The sequence below is a fragment of the Bubalus bubalis genome, chromosome 4, assembly GCF_019923935.1.
Source record: "Bubalus bubalis isolate 160015118507 breed Murrah chromosome 4, NDDB_SH_1, whole genome shotgun sequence".
NCBI lineage: Eukaryota > Metazoa > Chordata > Mammalia > Artiodactyla > Bovidae > Bubalus > Bubalus bubalis.
In genome coordinates this window covers 117,645,625-117,657,846 of record NC_059160.1, presented here as the reverse complement: position 1 = coordinate 117,657,846, position 12,222 = coordinate 117,645,625, and the positions used below count along the sequence as shown (strand labels likewise).

Here is a 12,222-nt window from a genome sequence, read left to right as displayed (position 1 = left end):
GTTTTATCATGTATTTATTAAGCCCAATGCTTTAATATTGTAATTTCTTCAAAGAATAATCACTTGCTAGATGAAAATGGTTAAACTTGTTCTTAACCCATATGAATTCAATAACAATTTTTAAATGTTTTGCTATCAATGTTTAAATGTTTTGTTATAAAAAAATCTTATCATTCCTAAAGAGTTAGGGTTACTCTAGAGAAACAATGTTATCAATATTTCAATCAGTTTTTCTTCAGTGAATTCAGACATGATTAACTAAAATCTCTATGAGAACTAATTTTATATGCTGTTTTTTAGATTATTTGTTTTTACTTTTACATTTGTAAAATTGGGTGACATTCTAAAGCTTCACAGAAATTGTGTGGGTAAATATTACATTTTTGAAAAATATGCAGATACAAAGTATTAGAAACTTGGAAAGTTATAAATATTTTAGAGTAATATCTGACAGATTTATTTTTCTAAGTACCACAGATTAAGCTGTGTAAAATCTCAAACTAATAAATTATCCCCTTTTGCCATTGAATCATACAATTGGAAGGGTCCTTAAATGGCATTACTTGGCCTTTAGGTTATAGGTAAGGAAATGGAGAGCCAAAAACAATCAATGGCCTAAGTTCAAACATTTTTATATAGGAGAATAGTTACAACAATACAGGTTTTGTACTCTTTTTTTAAATTTTATATATATATATATATAGAGAGAGAGAGAGAGAGAGAGAGTTCAGTTCAGTTCAGTTGAGTTCAGTTGCTCAGTCATGTTCGACTCTGCGACCCCACGAACTGCAGCACACCAGGCCTCCCTGTCCATCACCAACTCCCGGAGTTTACCCAAACCCATGTCCATTGAGTCGGTGATGCCATCCAACCATCTCATCCTCTGTCGTCCCCTTCTCCTTCTGCCCTCAATCTTTCCCAGCATCAGGGTCTTTTCAAATGAGTAAGCTCTTTGCATCAGGTGGCCAAAATATTGGAGTTTCAGCTTCAACATCAGTCCTTCCAATATATATAGTAGAGTTTTAAATAACTTCATACATTATGCTACTTCTATGAAGCATGAATCCTGACGGCATCAGCAACAAAGTGATTAGAATTGTAAACTACGGTCTTAGGAATTCAAAAAAAGCTGCCATTAAAAGTGAATGAGTTCTCTGTATTATATTTGAAGGGGTTAAATATGTTAAGTTATAAGATTGCTTTTACTGGCTTCCTTTAATTGAATTAACCAGTGAATGCAATCAAGTTACCATTTTCCAAAGTGATTCTAATAAGCAAAATTTATTATCTTTGTTCTAATTATATGTAGAAATATTAGAGCTTTAAATGAGGTTCTTTTTCCCAACATGATTGATGATGCTGGAAAATCTGTTATTTATTAGCACATTCAAAAAGCACAAGGAAAAGGGTAAGAAATAACAGTGACTTTCAAATAAATGAGCCCTATTGTTTTAATCACTTTCTTCCTGAATAAAATAAGTAGATTATGCACCTGAAGCCTTTTTTTTATTCCAACCACAGATACATAGACAATCTAACTGAAAGCCACATGAATGCAGTAGTAGATTTCTTGGTTATTTTTATCTTGAGAAAGATAATTATATATACATAATAGGGCTTTATCAAGAATAAAAATGTTAATTATAAGAAAACAGTTAATTGAGTAATAGTGAATAAGAAACTAAAGGTTTTCTAGCAAATTCTAACCATAATGATTAATTGAGTAATGAGTAAAGAGTAGATTTCAATTAGGTATTTAGAATGGTGTCCTCTTTTAATTATTGGTACTGTGACATTTGATATTAAGAAAGCATACTTCCTTCTATTTTAACTCATAAAATTGAAAATCTCTCTTACCCCTAAAATGCTGTTTTCAGAACACCATAGGATAACTTTGGACAAAGGAAGCTGGTTGCTGGGGAACATCAATCAAACTGGTTATTTTAGAGTCAACTATGATTTAAGGAACTGGAGATTATTAATTGATCAATTAATCAGGAACCATGAGGTAAACTGGACTTACTTATCAAAGATCTGTTTAGACATATGAACATTTGCCATTTTAATCCTAAATAACTCCATTTTTGTGTTTTTGGTTTTTTTTGGTTGACCTCATAGGTTCTTTCTGTCAGCAACCGAGCAGGTTTGATCGACGATGCCTTCAGCCTAGCCAGGTATGTTTTTCTGTGGATCTCCACAATAAAACTAGCACTCTTAAGACTGCCTCTGTTACACTAAATAGTATATATGTTTTGAATCAGAAATCTTTTAAAAATAATTTCTATCTCACATCCTTTGTGTTTAGATATAATCAGTGGCCCAAACTCTTGATCAATAGTAGCTGTAGGGTATTTCTGAGCCAGGAGAAGCTTGATCAATTTTCGCCACAGGTTCAATTTAACACTCAAGATTAATCATCTCTTTCCAATTTCATTAATGAAGTCTACAAAATGACCATTGTGCCATATTTAATTTTTCATGGAAAGTACCTTCAAGCATCATCAATTTTTTTTCCTGACATATACTAGTATATCTTTTTTTAATGTATTTTTGAATGTGATTCATTATGAAAAGCTTGTGCTGCAAGACAGAAATAAATATTCTACTGGGTAAAGCTGTTCTGAACAAAATATATATCAATCTTGTAGCAGAAGTTTTAGTACTAGTTACAGTAATGTTTGTTTCTAATAATCTATTTTCATAGTTATATTTATAATATTAAAAAATCAGATATTCTTTTGAATAGTCATTAGCTATTCCTTTAAAATAAGGTTGATCATAAACCCAAGCTATTTTACTCAATTTTTAGGCTAAATAGTAAAATAAACTCAGTTCTTTTAATATTTTGTGTTGCTTCATGTCCAAATATAGTTTTATTTTAATAATATGATAAGACTGGACAAAAATTTAGAAATGATAGAGGTGGAGGAAAGTCATATATGGGGATAAAGATTCAGTAAGATATGAAGACTTTCAAGAAAGTATTAAATATGACATGAAGATTACTTTGACAGAGGAGTTTGGAGAGTACAGAAAGCCAGTAGGAGAGTATACATTACCCTGAAAGAGAAGCAGGCAAAAGAGAGACATGTTAAGGGATCCACAGGAAAAATTAAGGTACTGGAAGGTAACTAATATTACCAATTAATTAAACATTTAAAAGATTCCAGACACTGTTTTGTTTTACATATAATAATTTGTATAATTCTTACAACCTTATAAGTAGACCTACATTATTATTATTATTCCCATTTTATAAGTGAGGAAACTGAGTCTCAGAGAGGTCAAGTAAGTTATCTAAAGTCACATAGCTAGTAACTGACAGGGCCAGGGCTTTGCATATATATATGCAGTAATATAAGAGCCAGGCAATACAGGAAGATTGAGAGGGGGATTTGAAACAATAGTTCATGTGAATCTTTATGGGTTTGAAATGATGGTGAGAAAGCAAATATATAGCGACATCCTAAAGAGAGAGGCAGATGGAAACTGAAAGGAAAGGAAATTTGTGTTACATAATAGAAGCTATTTTTAAATGAAATATTTTAATTTTAGTAGATGAATTTTTTTCAAAAACTAAATTCCTTGTTGAACATTGCTTTAAATAACAATTGTGGAAGCCTTAAATGTTTGCAAGTAAACAATTTCATTATAATTTATACATATTTACCGGGGAAATATGTAAATCTCATTGAATATATATTAAAATTTGTTCTATTGGTCATGAAATAGGTCTCCCATTAGCATGGAAGTAAATAAACCCCAAGGTAGATTTATTCTGCATTTACATGAAATCCTCTGAAGTTACTTGGAGTTCTTCATGTTTTAGTGTAAGCTAGTAAATGTTTCGAAGTTTTGCTACCAGCCTATTTCAGCCTTCTTTCAGTTTCCTGAACATATTGCAATCCTTTTGGCTTCTTTATAGGTAACACACAGAAGAGTAGCAAATATTTATCAATATACATGTTCCAGATACTGTACTGAGGCTTTTATGACTGATTTTGTCCAGTCTTCTTAGTGAACCCATGGAGTGGGTATGATTACTCCAGCCGTGTTATAGCATGTTATAGACATGGAGACTGAGAGGGGTTAGTCTCTTAGCTAAGGGTGCACAGGTTTCACGTACGGGATGGGAGATAACATTCACCTCAAGACGTAGCACAGCAGAGCCTGTGACCTTTGGTCAGGATGACTTTGCCCATTACCTGAAATTCTTCTCTTCTCCCCTTGTCTGTTGGGAACACTACTATTCACTTAAAACTTTTTTTTTTTTTTTTTCACTTGCACCACCTTACCTGGAACCTGCCTGTCCTCCCAGCAAGACCAAGGTGACATCTGTGCATCTGTGCATTGGCAGTTGTCACTTACAGTTCCACTACTTTTCTGGGTCCCTATGATTTTTGAGTGATCGTGAGGGTAGGGCTTGTCTCATCTTTGTGTGACCACTGCCTGACTTAATCTTTGGTACTGGATTATACCATATATATTTGTTGAATGAATTGCTGATTAATTGTTGATTACTCAGACCATAAATTTCAGGCCCAGTATTTTTTGTACAATTAAGTACACATATTCTAGGTAATTTTTATGGTTGTTTTTTAAAATATATAAAAACTGCAAGAATGCATTCTGGTTGTACTGATTCAAACAAGAGAGATAACAATGTGAAACTTTTGTTTTTCTCCTTCTGTGACCTCCCATAGCTTTTATCCCCAGATAAAATTATTAATATTTGATGTATATAAATCTGGCCCTTTTCTAACAATTTCTATACAGTTTAATTTTTTACATGAATAGAACTGTTCTCTGACTTGTTTATAAAAATAAGTCTGAGGAGCTTTATTCCACTTTTTCTAAATTTTCATTATTATAATCAAGACTGTGCTGAATATCCTTGAACAGTCTTTTGTTGTACATGTATGTATTTTGGTACGATTGATTCTTGAAAGTGGAATTTTTGGTTTAAAGAGTGTAACCTTTTTGATAAACATTGCAAGTTGTATTCCAAAGGGATTCCCAGTAGAACCCTCCATCAACCATGTAGGAGGGGACCCAATGCCCTCATTGCCTACAGGATAGTAAACAATATATATCTTTTACATCTTTGACAGTATGGAAACAAAAATAAGGTTTTTTGAAGTTGTTACAGAACTAGTTAAAATAACTTGTGCATCTTTTCCTATACATCTTCCATGTGTATTTAGTTTTCTTTTATGAATTGTTACTCAGTTAGAAGAAAAAGAAAAGTCTAATAGAAGATGGGTGAGGTGTTTTTCCTACTCTTTTCCTATATATTTTGGATGTTTTGAGGTTTTAAACCTTTTTGTAGAAGATGATTTTACAGGATTTTCTCTCAATATCATGTCTTTTTTTTTTTTTAACTTTGTGATGTATTTCATCATCTCAATGGCTTTTAATTTACATGATATTCCATTTGTAGCTTTCTGTTTCTCTGGTTCTGCTTTCCATAGGAGACCCTTGCTATACGAACATTTTGAAAATATTTCGTTTTTTTATTTGTAAGCTATTTTACTTTTACATCTATTTGCTCAACCCCTTCTTCTCTAATGAGTTTTTATGTATAGCACAGCTTTCTTTAACATTATACGTTTATAACCAAGTATTTAATCCTGTTTGTTTACAAGACCTTTCTTATTCATAGATTTGAAATGATGTCTTTATCTTAATGCTAATATTTTTATTTTAGGGAATTGATTCAGTTCTGTTCACTGGTCTCTGTTCTTTTTGGCACTGGTACCACATTGTTCTGATTAGCTTGGCTTTATAGTGTGTTGTGGTTGGCGACATTTCCTCTTGTTCAAATCTTAGATATTTTTTCTCTTAAGCATAGATCTCAAAATCAATTTGACAAAGCCATTAAAAATCCTGCTGTAGTTATGACTGAATGTGCATTGGATTTATAAGTTAATTTTTAAAGAATTAGCATCTTTTCAAATGTGAGTTTTGCAATACCAAAACAGTTATCCCCACTTATTTAGGTCCTTAGTGAAGTTCTGTAGCTTTATTTACATGCGTTCTGGTAATGTCGTATTATTCCCTCTCTTTTTTTTTTTTTTTAATGATATATGCTTATATAGGAAATGGCACTGCTTTTGCACTTACATGTTCTAATTTTCATTCCTTGTGTGTAAGGAACTAATCAGTTGCCTTGCAAATGTCATTGTATTTATGACCTGAACTTTGAAATTAGTGACTAAATGCCTAGATTTTTTTTTTTGTAACTGGTCCTTCATGTTTGTTGTTGGGCTTTGTTGTGATGAAGCATTGCTAGATCGGGAGATATAAAAATGAACAAGATGCAGTTCTTGTTTTCAATGAGTTCCTGGTCTAGCAGGGACAATACACTGTAGACAGTAAACTATATTCAGTGTGTCAATATGATGAATAAAATATTGTGAAAGTGTTGGAAAGTAAAGAATTAATGTGGTCTAGAAAGATTGTTGTTGTTCAGTTGCTAAGTCATGTCTGACTCTGTGATCCCCAGAACTGCAACACGCCAGATTTCCCTGTCCACTATCTTCCTGAGTTTACTGAAACTCATGTCCATTGAGTCACTGGTGCCATCCAACTATTTCATCCTCTGTCACCCCATTCTCTTGCCCTCAGTCTTTCCCAGCATCAGGGTATTTTCCAATGAGTCAGCTCTTCACATCAGGTGGCCAAAGTGTTGGCGCTTCAGCTTCAGCAACAGTCTTTTCAATGAATATTCAGGATTGACTTCCTTTATGATTGACTGGCTTGATCTTTCTGTCCAAGGGTGATGGACATCATATAGGAAATAACATCAAGAGAATGAAAGTTTGCTGTGAAAATACATTAAAGTTTTAAAAGTAGCAAAATGAGAGCAGGGAAAAATGTAAACTAGAGGATGGATTTAAGGCAAGGGAACTGTGTGTTCCAGTGATACTCATGGAACAAATTGATTAAAACATAGATTTGGGAAGGAGTGGAATTGACAGTTAGATTATATAAAAACTCATATTGAAGTTATTTATTCACTTACTATAGTAGAAACTGGAAATTTGGAATATTTGCCATAGAAAATATAATAACCACTGGATATTAAAAGCCATTAACATGCTCTGATATTATTTTAAAAAGCTGTGCAAGTGTGTATCATTGGATTGTGGACCTATGTGATATTTTGTTTGAAAATATTCAAAATACATGAAAATTTTTTGGAACATTTGTTCGTATTCAAAAGAATTCCAGAGATAAATCATCATTACCACCCTTGCCCTGGGCAGTTACTGCACTGATTTATTTATTTAATCACCAGTTTCCTGGAAAACTTAATTATGTATAACACATGCCAGATTACTACATTATTAATGTCATAACATATACTTTAGCCTGAATAGCATATTTTTAAAAATTCTTTTATAGACTATTCCATTAAGGATCCAATCACCTAAAAAAGCCTCAGCTAGGGCAGAATCTTACAGCTTAGTTTGCAAGTTGTGTTGGGAAAGAAGATACCAGTTATCTCTTTTAAAATACCAGTGATATATTTGCAATAAGCACAAAGACCTGGGCCTGGAGATCATGAATGTCACACCTAGAAGTGCTTGAAGTCCTGGCGAGCTGCCGTCAGTAGTACTCAATACATTTCTGAAGACTCTGTGAGTTAAAAAATTAATACATACATTTTTATCAACTTGTTTCTGAGTTTAAAAACCTGAGAGAACTCTCAGGAGTGCTATTAGAAGAACTGCAAATTCAGTAGGTGAGTCAGTGAAAATCTAATGGCTCATGAAGAAGCAGATGATGAGACTACTCCAGACCTACCCTCCTGTGTTGTTGCTGTTTCTGGGCTGTAGTTTCAGGAGCTAGCAGCATTGTTAAAGCCGACTTAACGTTTGCAAACTAAGTGGTAGTCATCGGCTGCCTGTGAGACTTCGTGTTTCATAGTTTTTATTAGAAGTTCTGTGTCTTCTGGATGGTCCTCCTGCACTTTGTTTAAAGTTTCTCCTGCAACACATGTGTTCATTATTTCTTTGCTCATTGCAGAAAATAGGAACACTGTGTACCTAAAAGGCAAGTTCATCCTGAACTGGGCTAGATGAAGAGTAGCTTTCCTATGTCGATGGCTGGACGTTTAAATCTCCATGTGTTGACCTTTTGTAGTACTGAGAAGTAAGGACTTAGAAACCTTTTATAAGAAATACCTTGGCAGACTGGACATGTTATCCTGATTACCCAAGTCAGTTGTGGAGATAACAGAACTACTTCACTTCACCTGAACACTGCCATGCAAAACCTGATTAGGAATCCTGGATCGCTCTGAATCTGTCTGTTCATTGTTCAGTCGCCATGCCCTGCCCAACTCTTTGTGACCCAATGGACTGCCAGGCCTTCCTACCCCTTATCATCTCCTGGAGTTTGCCCAAATTCATGTCCATTGAATCAGTGATACCATCCAAACATCTCATCCTCTGTTGCCCTCTTCTTCTGCCCTCAATCTTTCCCAGGATCAGGGTCTTTTGCAATGAGTCGGCTCTTCACATCAGGTGGCCAGAGTTTTGGTGCTTCACCTTTAGCATCAGTCCTTCCAATGAATAGTCAGGACTGATTCCCTTTAAGATTGACTGGTTGGATCTCCTTGCTGTCCAAGGGACTCTCAAGACTCTTCTCCAACACCACAGTTTGAAAGCACAAATTCTTTGGTGCTCGGCCTTCTTTATAGCCCAGCTCTCATATCTGTACATGACTACTGGAGAGACCATATTCTTGATTATACAGACCTTTGTTGGAAAAATGGTGTCTTTGCTTTTTAATACACTGACTAGGTTTGTCATAGCTTTCCTTCCAAGAAGCAATCATCTTCTAACTTCATGGTGCAGTCACCATCCACAATGATTTTAGACTGACACTGTCTACTGCTTTATAAATTCTGTTTTCACAAAGGATGTTTAGTTTTAGAATTCTTTCATCAATCCCTTCCTTCTTCTTTTTCAAAAGTACTATATAATTTTAGTATAAATATTTTTCTTCCTTAGCTGTGTTTTATAATGGAATCATAAGAGTTATTAATAGAATACTGAGAATACTGATTAAAATGGATTTCATATTTACTCACTGGGGAGGGAGAGAAGGATGATTCTTTAGCTGTTTATATTAGACTCATTTGGGAGAAGTATACATGTACGATTATATTCTTATTTATTTTTTGTTAAGCTACTAGAATGTGTGTGCAAAAGGATTGCATTTAAATATTTATGAAATCCTAAAAGTGATAAAATTGTTTATTGCAAACTAGGATTTATTGTTAGCTCTATGCTTCCAATCTTCTGCCATTGATCAAAGGCTATTAAAGTTAGCTTGTGGTTATACTTTTGGAGTTTCTGACCAGGGAATATCTTTCCGTGCCATGAGCAGAGACTCATAATGAGTCCATTCAGGAGCTCTGTGACCATACCCAAGAGATTAAAATATTTCTCCCATCTATAAGGCTGGAGATTTAATTATCTATTTGTCATTATCAGCTAAGGCTCCTCTTGAGATATACAAAATGTCACCTTGAAGCCCTCTCATTTTATAACTTTCTGTATGCAATTACTTAAAAATTCATATCCAAAAGGACTGTAAATTGATATTAGTTTATGTAACACTTTGTCACAGTAAATGTTAAAAATAATTTGAAAGCATTTCAGGACATTTGCTATAATGGGCTAGGAGTCTTCCCTTTCTTTCTATGATAACCCAGTGAAAGTCTAGAGTATATTTCTGAATTTTCAAGCCAAACTATTCCCGCAGGCATATGCTTGTTTGCTCAAGGTTAGAAAATGAGGTAATGTGTTCCTTTGAGCTATATTTAGAAACCTTATGAGGGTGAAGTCACAGATGTTATCCTTGGGATAAGGATTTAGAGGGAGCTGCCATACATACCAGCTATTTCTGAGAATAAACCTCCTGAAGCATTAAGGGAAAATCCCCTGGAAGAGAAAAAGGCAACCCACCCCAGTATTCTTGCCTGGGAAATCCCACTGACAGAGGAGCCTGGTGGGCTCTGTCCATAGGGTCACAGAGTTGGACACAATTGGAGCAACCTAGCATGCAAGCACTGTGGCTCTTGAGGATGGCAGACTTTCTTGGAGACTTTTCAGTTGTACTTCATGAAATCAAAAGCAAATGTGTAACCTTCTGGTGCCGAATTTGTGTTTCAGGTCTATAGGTGAAAATGTTTTAATGTCTGAGAGTGCTGAATAGAAAGAAGAAAGATATTTTGACATTCTTTTGTAGGTTTGATACTTTTTCATAGAAAGTATGAGTTACTCAAAACTGAAGTCTTGAGTTACAAGAGTGAAGTGATATTTGTATATATGTCAGTGCTACAGTGGAAACCAACACAACATTGTACAGCAATTTTCCTCCAATTGAAAAAAAAAAACTGTACTTAAAAAAATGTGAAAGTGATGTTTGTAACATACATGGATTTGCATAAGGCATTCTTTTTTTAAGAATAGTCTAAATTTCCAAATGCAAATACAAATTTGCTTGAATAAGTGTATATAATCTTTTTAGAGTCTCACAAATTAAAAAATATACATAATGTGCAGTATAGTTAGTACTGTCTGGTTACATTTACCATAAAGTTATGATTCTTTTGATTTTATAATTGCTCTGGAACATAAGCCTGAGATTTCATAAGAATTTCTCTAGGATTTCTCTGAACCTCCCAATAATTTGAAATGCTTACCTATTCACAAATAATTTAAATTATCTAGGTAGAGCTTCTTCCAAGATGGTCATTTACACCATCAATTTTACTCAAATGGATATTTTTAACATGTGCTTTTAGCATAAAGACCTAAATATTCCTCTGATCTTAGAGTCTTGGACTGTGATAGTACTATCTTAGTGGTTTTCCTTTCATGGATTTGAGTCATCTCCTCTGCTGCTTGCTGGAATCTTTTGCGTATTCAGATACAGTGCTTCTTTGAATATGAACCTGGAGACCACGTGCATCAGCATACTGTACCTGAGATGTTTTATTAAAAATTGCATATTCCCACCACTACCTAAGAATCTGTATTCTATGAAGTAATTCATGTGATTCTGACACCCACAGCAATGTGAAAACCACTCCTTTTGAGGAGCAGAAGGTATTTATGGCATTAACTTAGGCAGATGCTCCTGTGAAGCTGAAAGACCTTATATAGTATTCTTAACAACAGTGAGCATGACTTTCTTTGGATACTAGTGTCAGGAGCTGATCATTCAACAATCAGGACATCAGGGACTTAGTTGTAACTCTTCAAAAACCACTTTTTTTATTCTTGCTATTAAATATTTTACCATTTCAGATATGCCATTGGATAGCTATGACAGAATTCAAAATCTGAGTGTCTTAGAAATTTTCCCAAGCATGGAAAGTTCCTGGAGGAACCTCATATAATTAAGGGACACCTTTACGTTTAAATGAGCATACTGGCATAGATCAGCCATACACATGCATACTGAATTCTGATGTGTTCAGTAGTTTTCCATGGTGAAGGTCGTTTTCTTGCAAGTTAATCTGGCATCTAAACCTGGGTAATTTGTAAATCTGTTGACAGTGCAATAGGCAGGAAAACTAGAATTACCTGGAGCAAATGTAAACTGTGAGAAGAAGGCATGTTTGGGTTTTGTGGTTATTCTGTGATATTCTGAAGGAATCAGGAACTTAGAAAGATGAAGGAAAGAAAAGAAAAGTAATTACATTTTTCCAGCAAGAAATAGTTGATAAGAAAGAAGAAAATGAGAGTTTTATGGTAGACTTAGTGTGTGAAAAAATTAAATGAATCCTCTGACATTTAGTTTGTAAAATAAAAGCCTAATTTTCAAAGAGCTCTCAAAAAAATCACTTTTCATTTCTATTATAATAAATTAAATTATAAATAAAACTTTAAAATGAGTAATATATGAATATTGGAGAAGGAAATGGCAACCCACTCCAGTGTTCTTGCCTGGAACATCCCATGGGGTCAAAAAAGAGTCGGACACCACTTAGTGACTAAGCGGTATGAGTATAGGTGTTAATGCAGGTTTTATGTTAGAGTAATTCCTTTAAATTGTCTTGAAATGATACTTTCCCACCCTGGAACAGAGATTCATAGGGGCTTTCTGATAGCAGTCTTTCTTAACAAACGTAGTAATCAGCCAGTGCTAAAGAGCTGCTCATAATTTTCCCCTAGAACTCATAAAATCTGTTTTGTGCTT

The 12,222-nt window shown here is 34.2% G+C and overlaps 1 protein-coding gene across 1 annotated transcript in view; it reads left to right on the top strand.

Annotated features, from left to right (window-relative positions):
• TRHDE (thyrotropin releasing hormone degrading enzyme) overlaps window positions 1–12,222 on the top strand; it is a 439,831-nt gene that overhangs the window by 353,576 nt on the left and 74,033 nt on the right. The window contains exons 11-12 of the mRNA XM_025284466.3: window positions 1,878–2,008; window positions 2,119–2,174. Of these exons, the coding sequence (XP_025140251.3) occupies window positions 1,878–2,008; window positions 2,119–2,174 (187 nt within the window). The remainder of the gene's footprint in view (window positions 1–1,877; window positions 2,009–2,118; window positions 2,175–12,222) is intronic.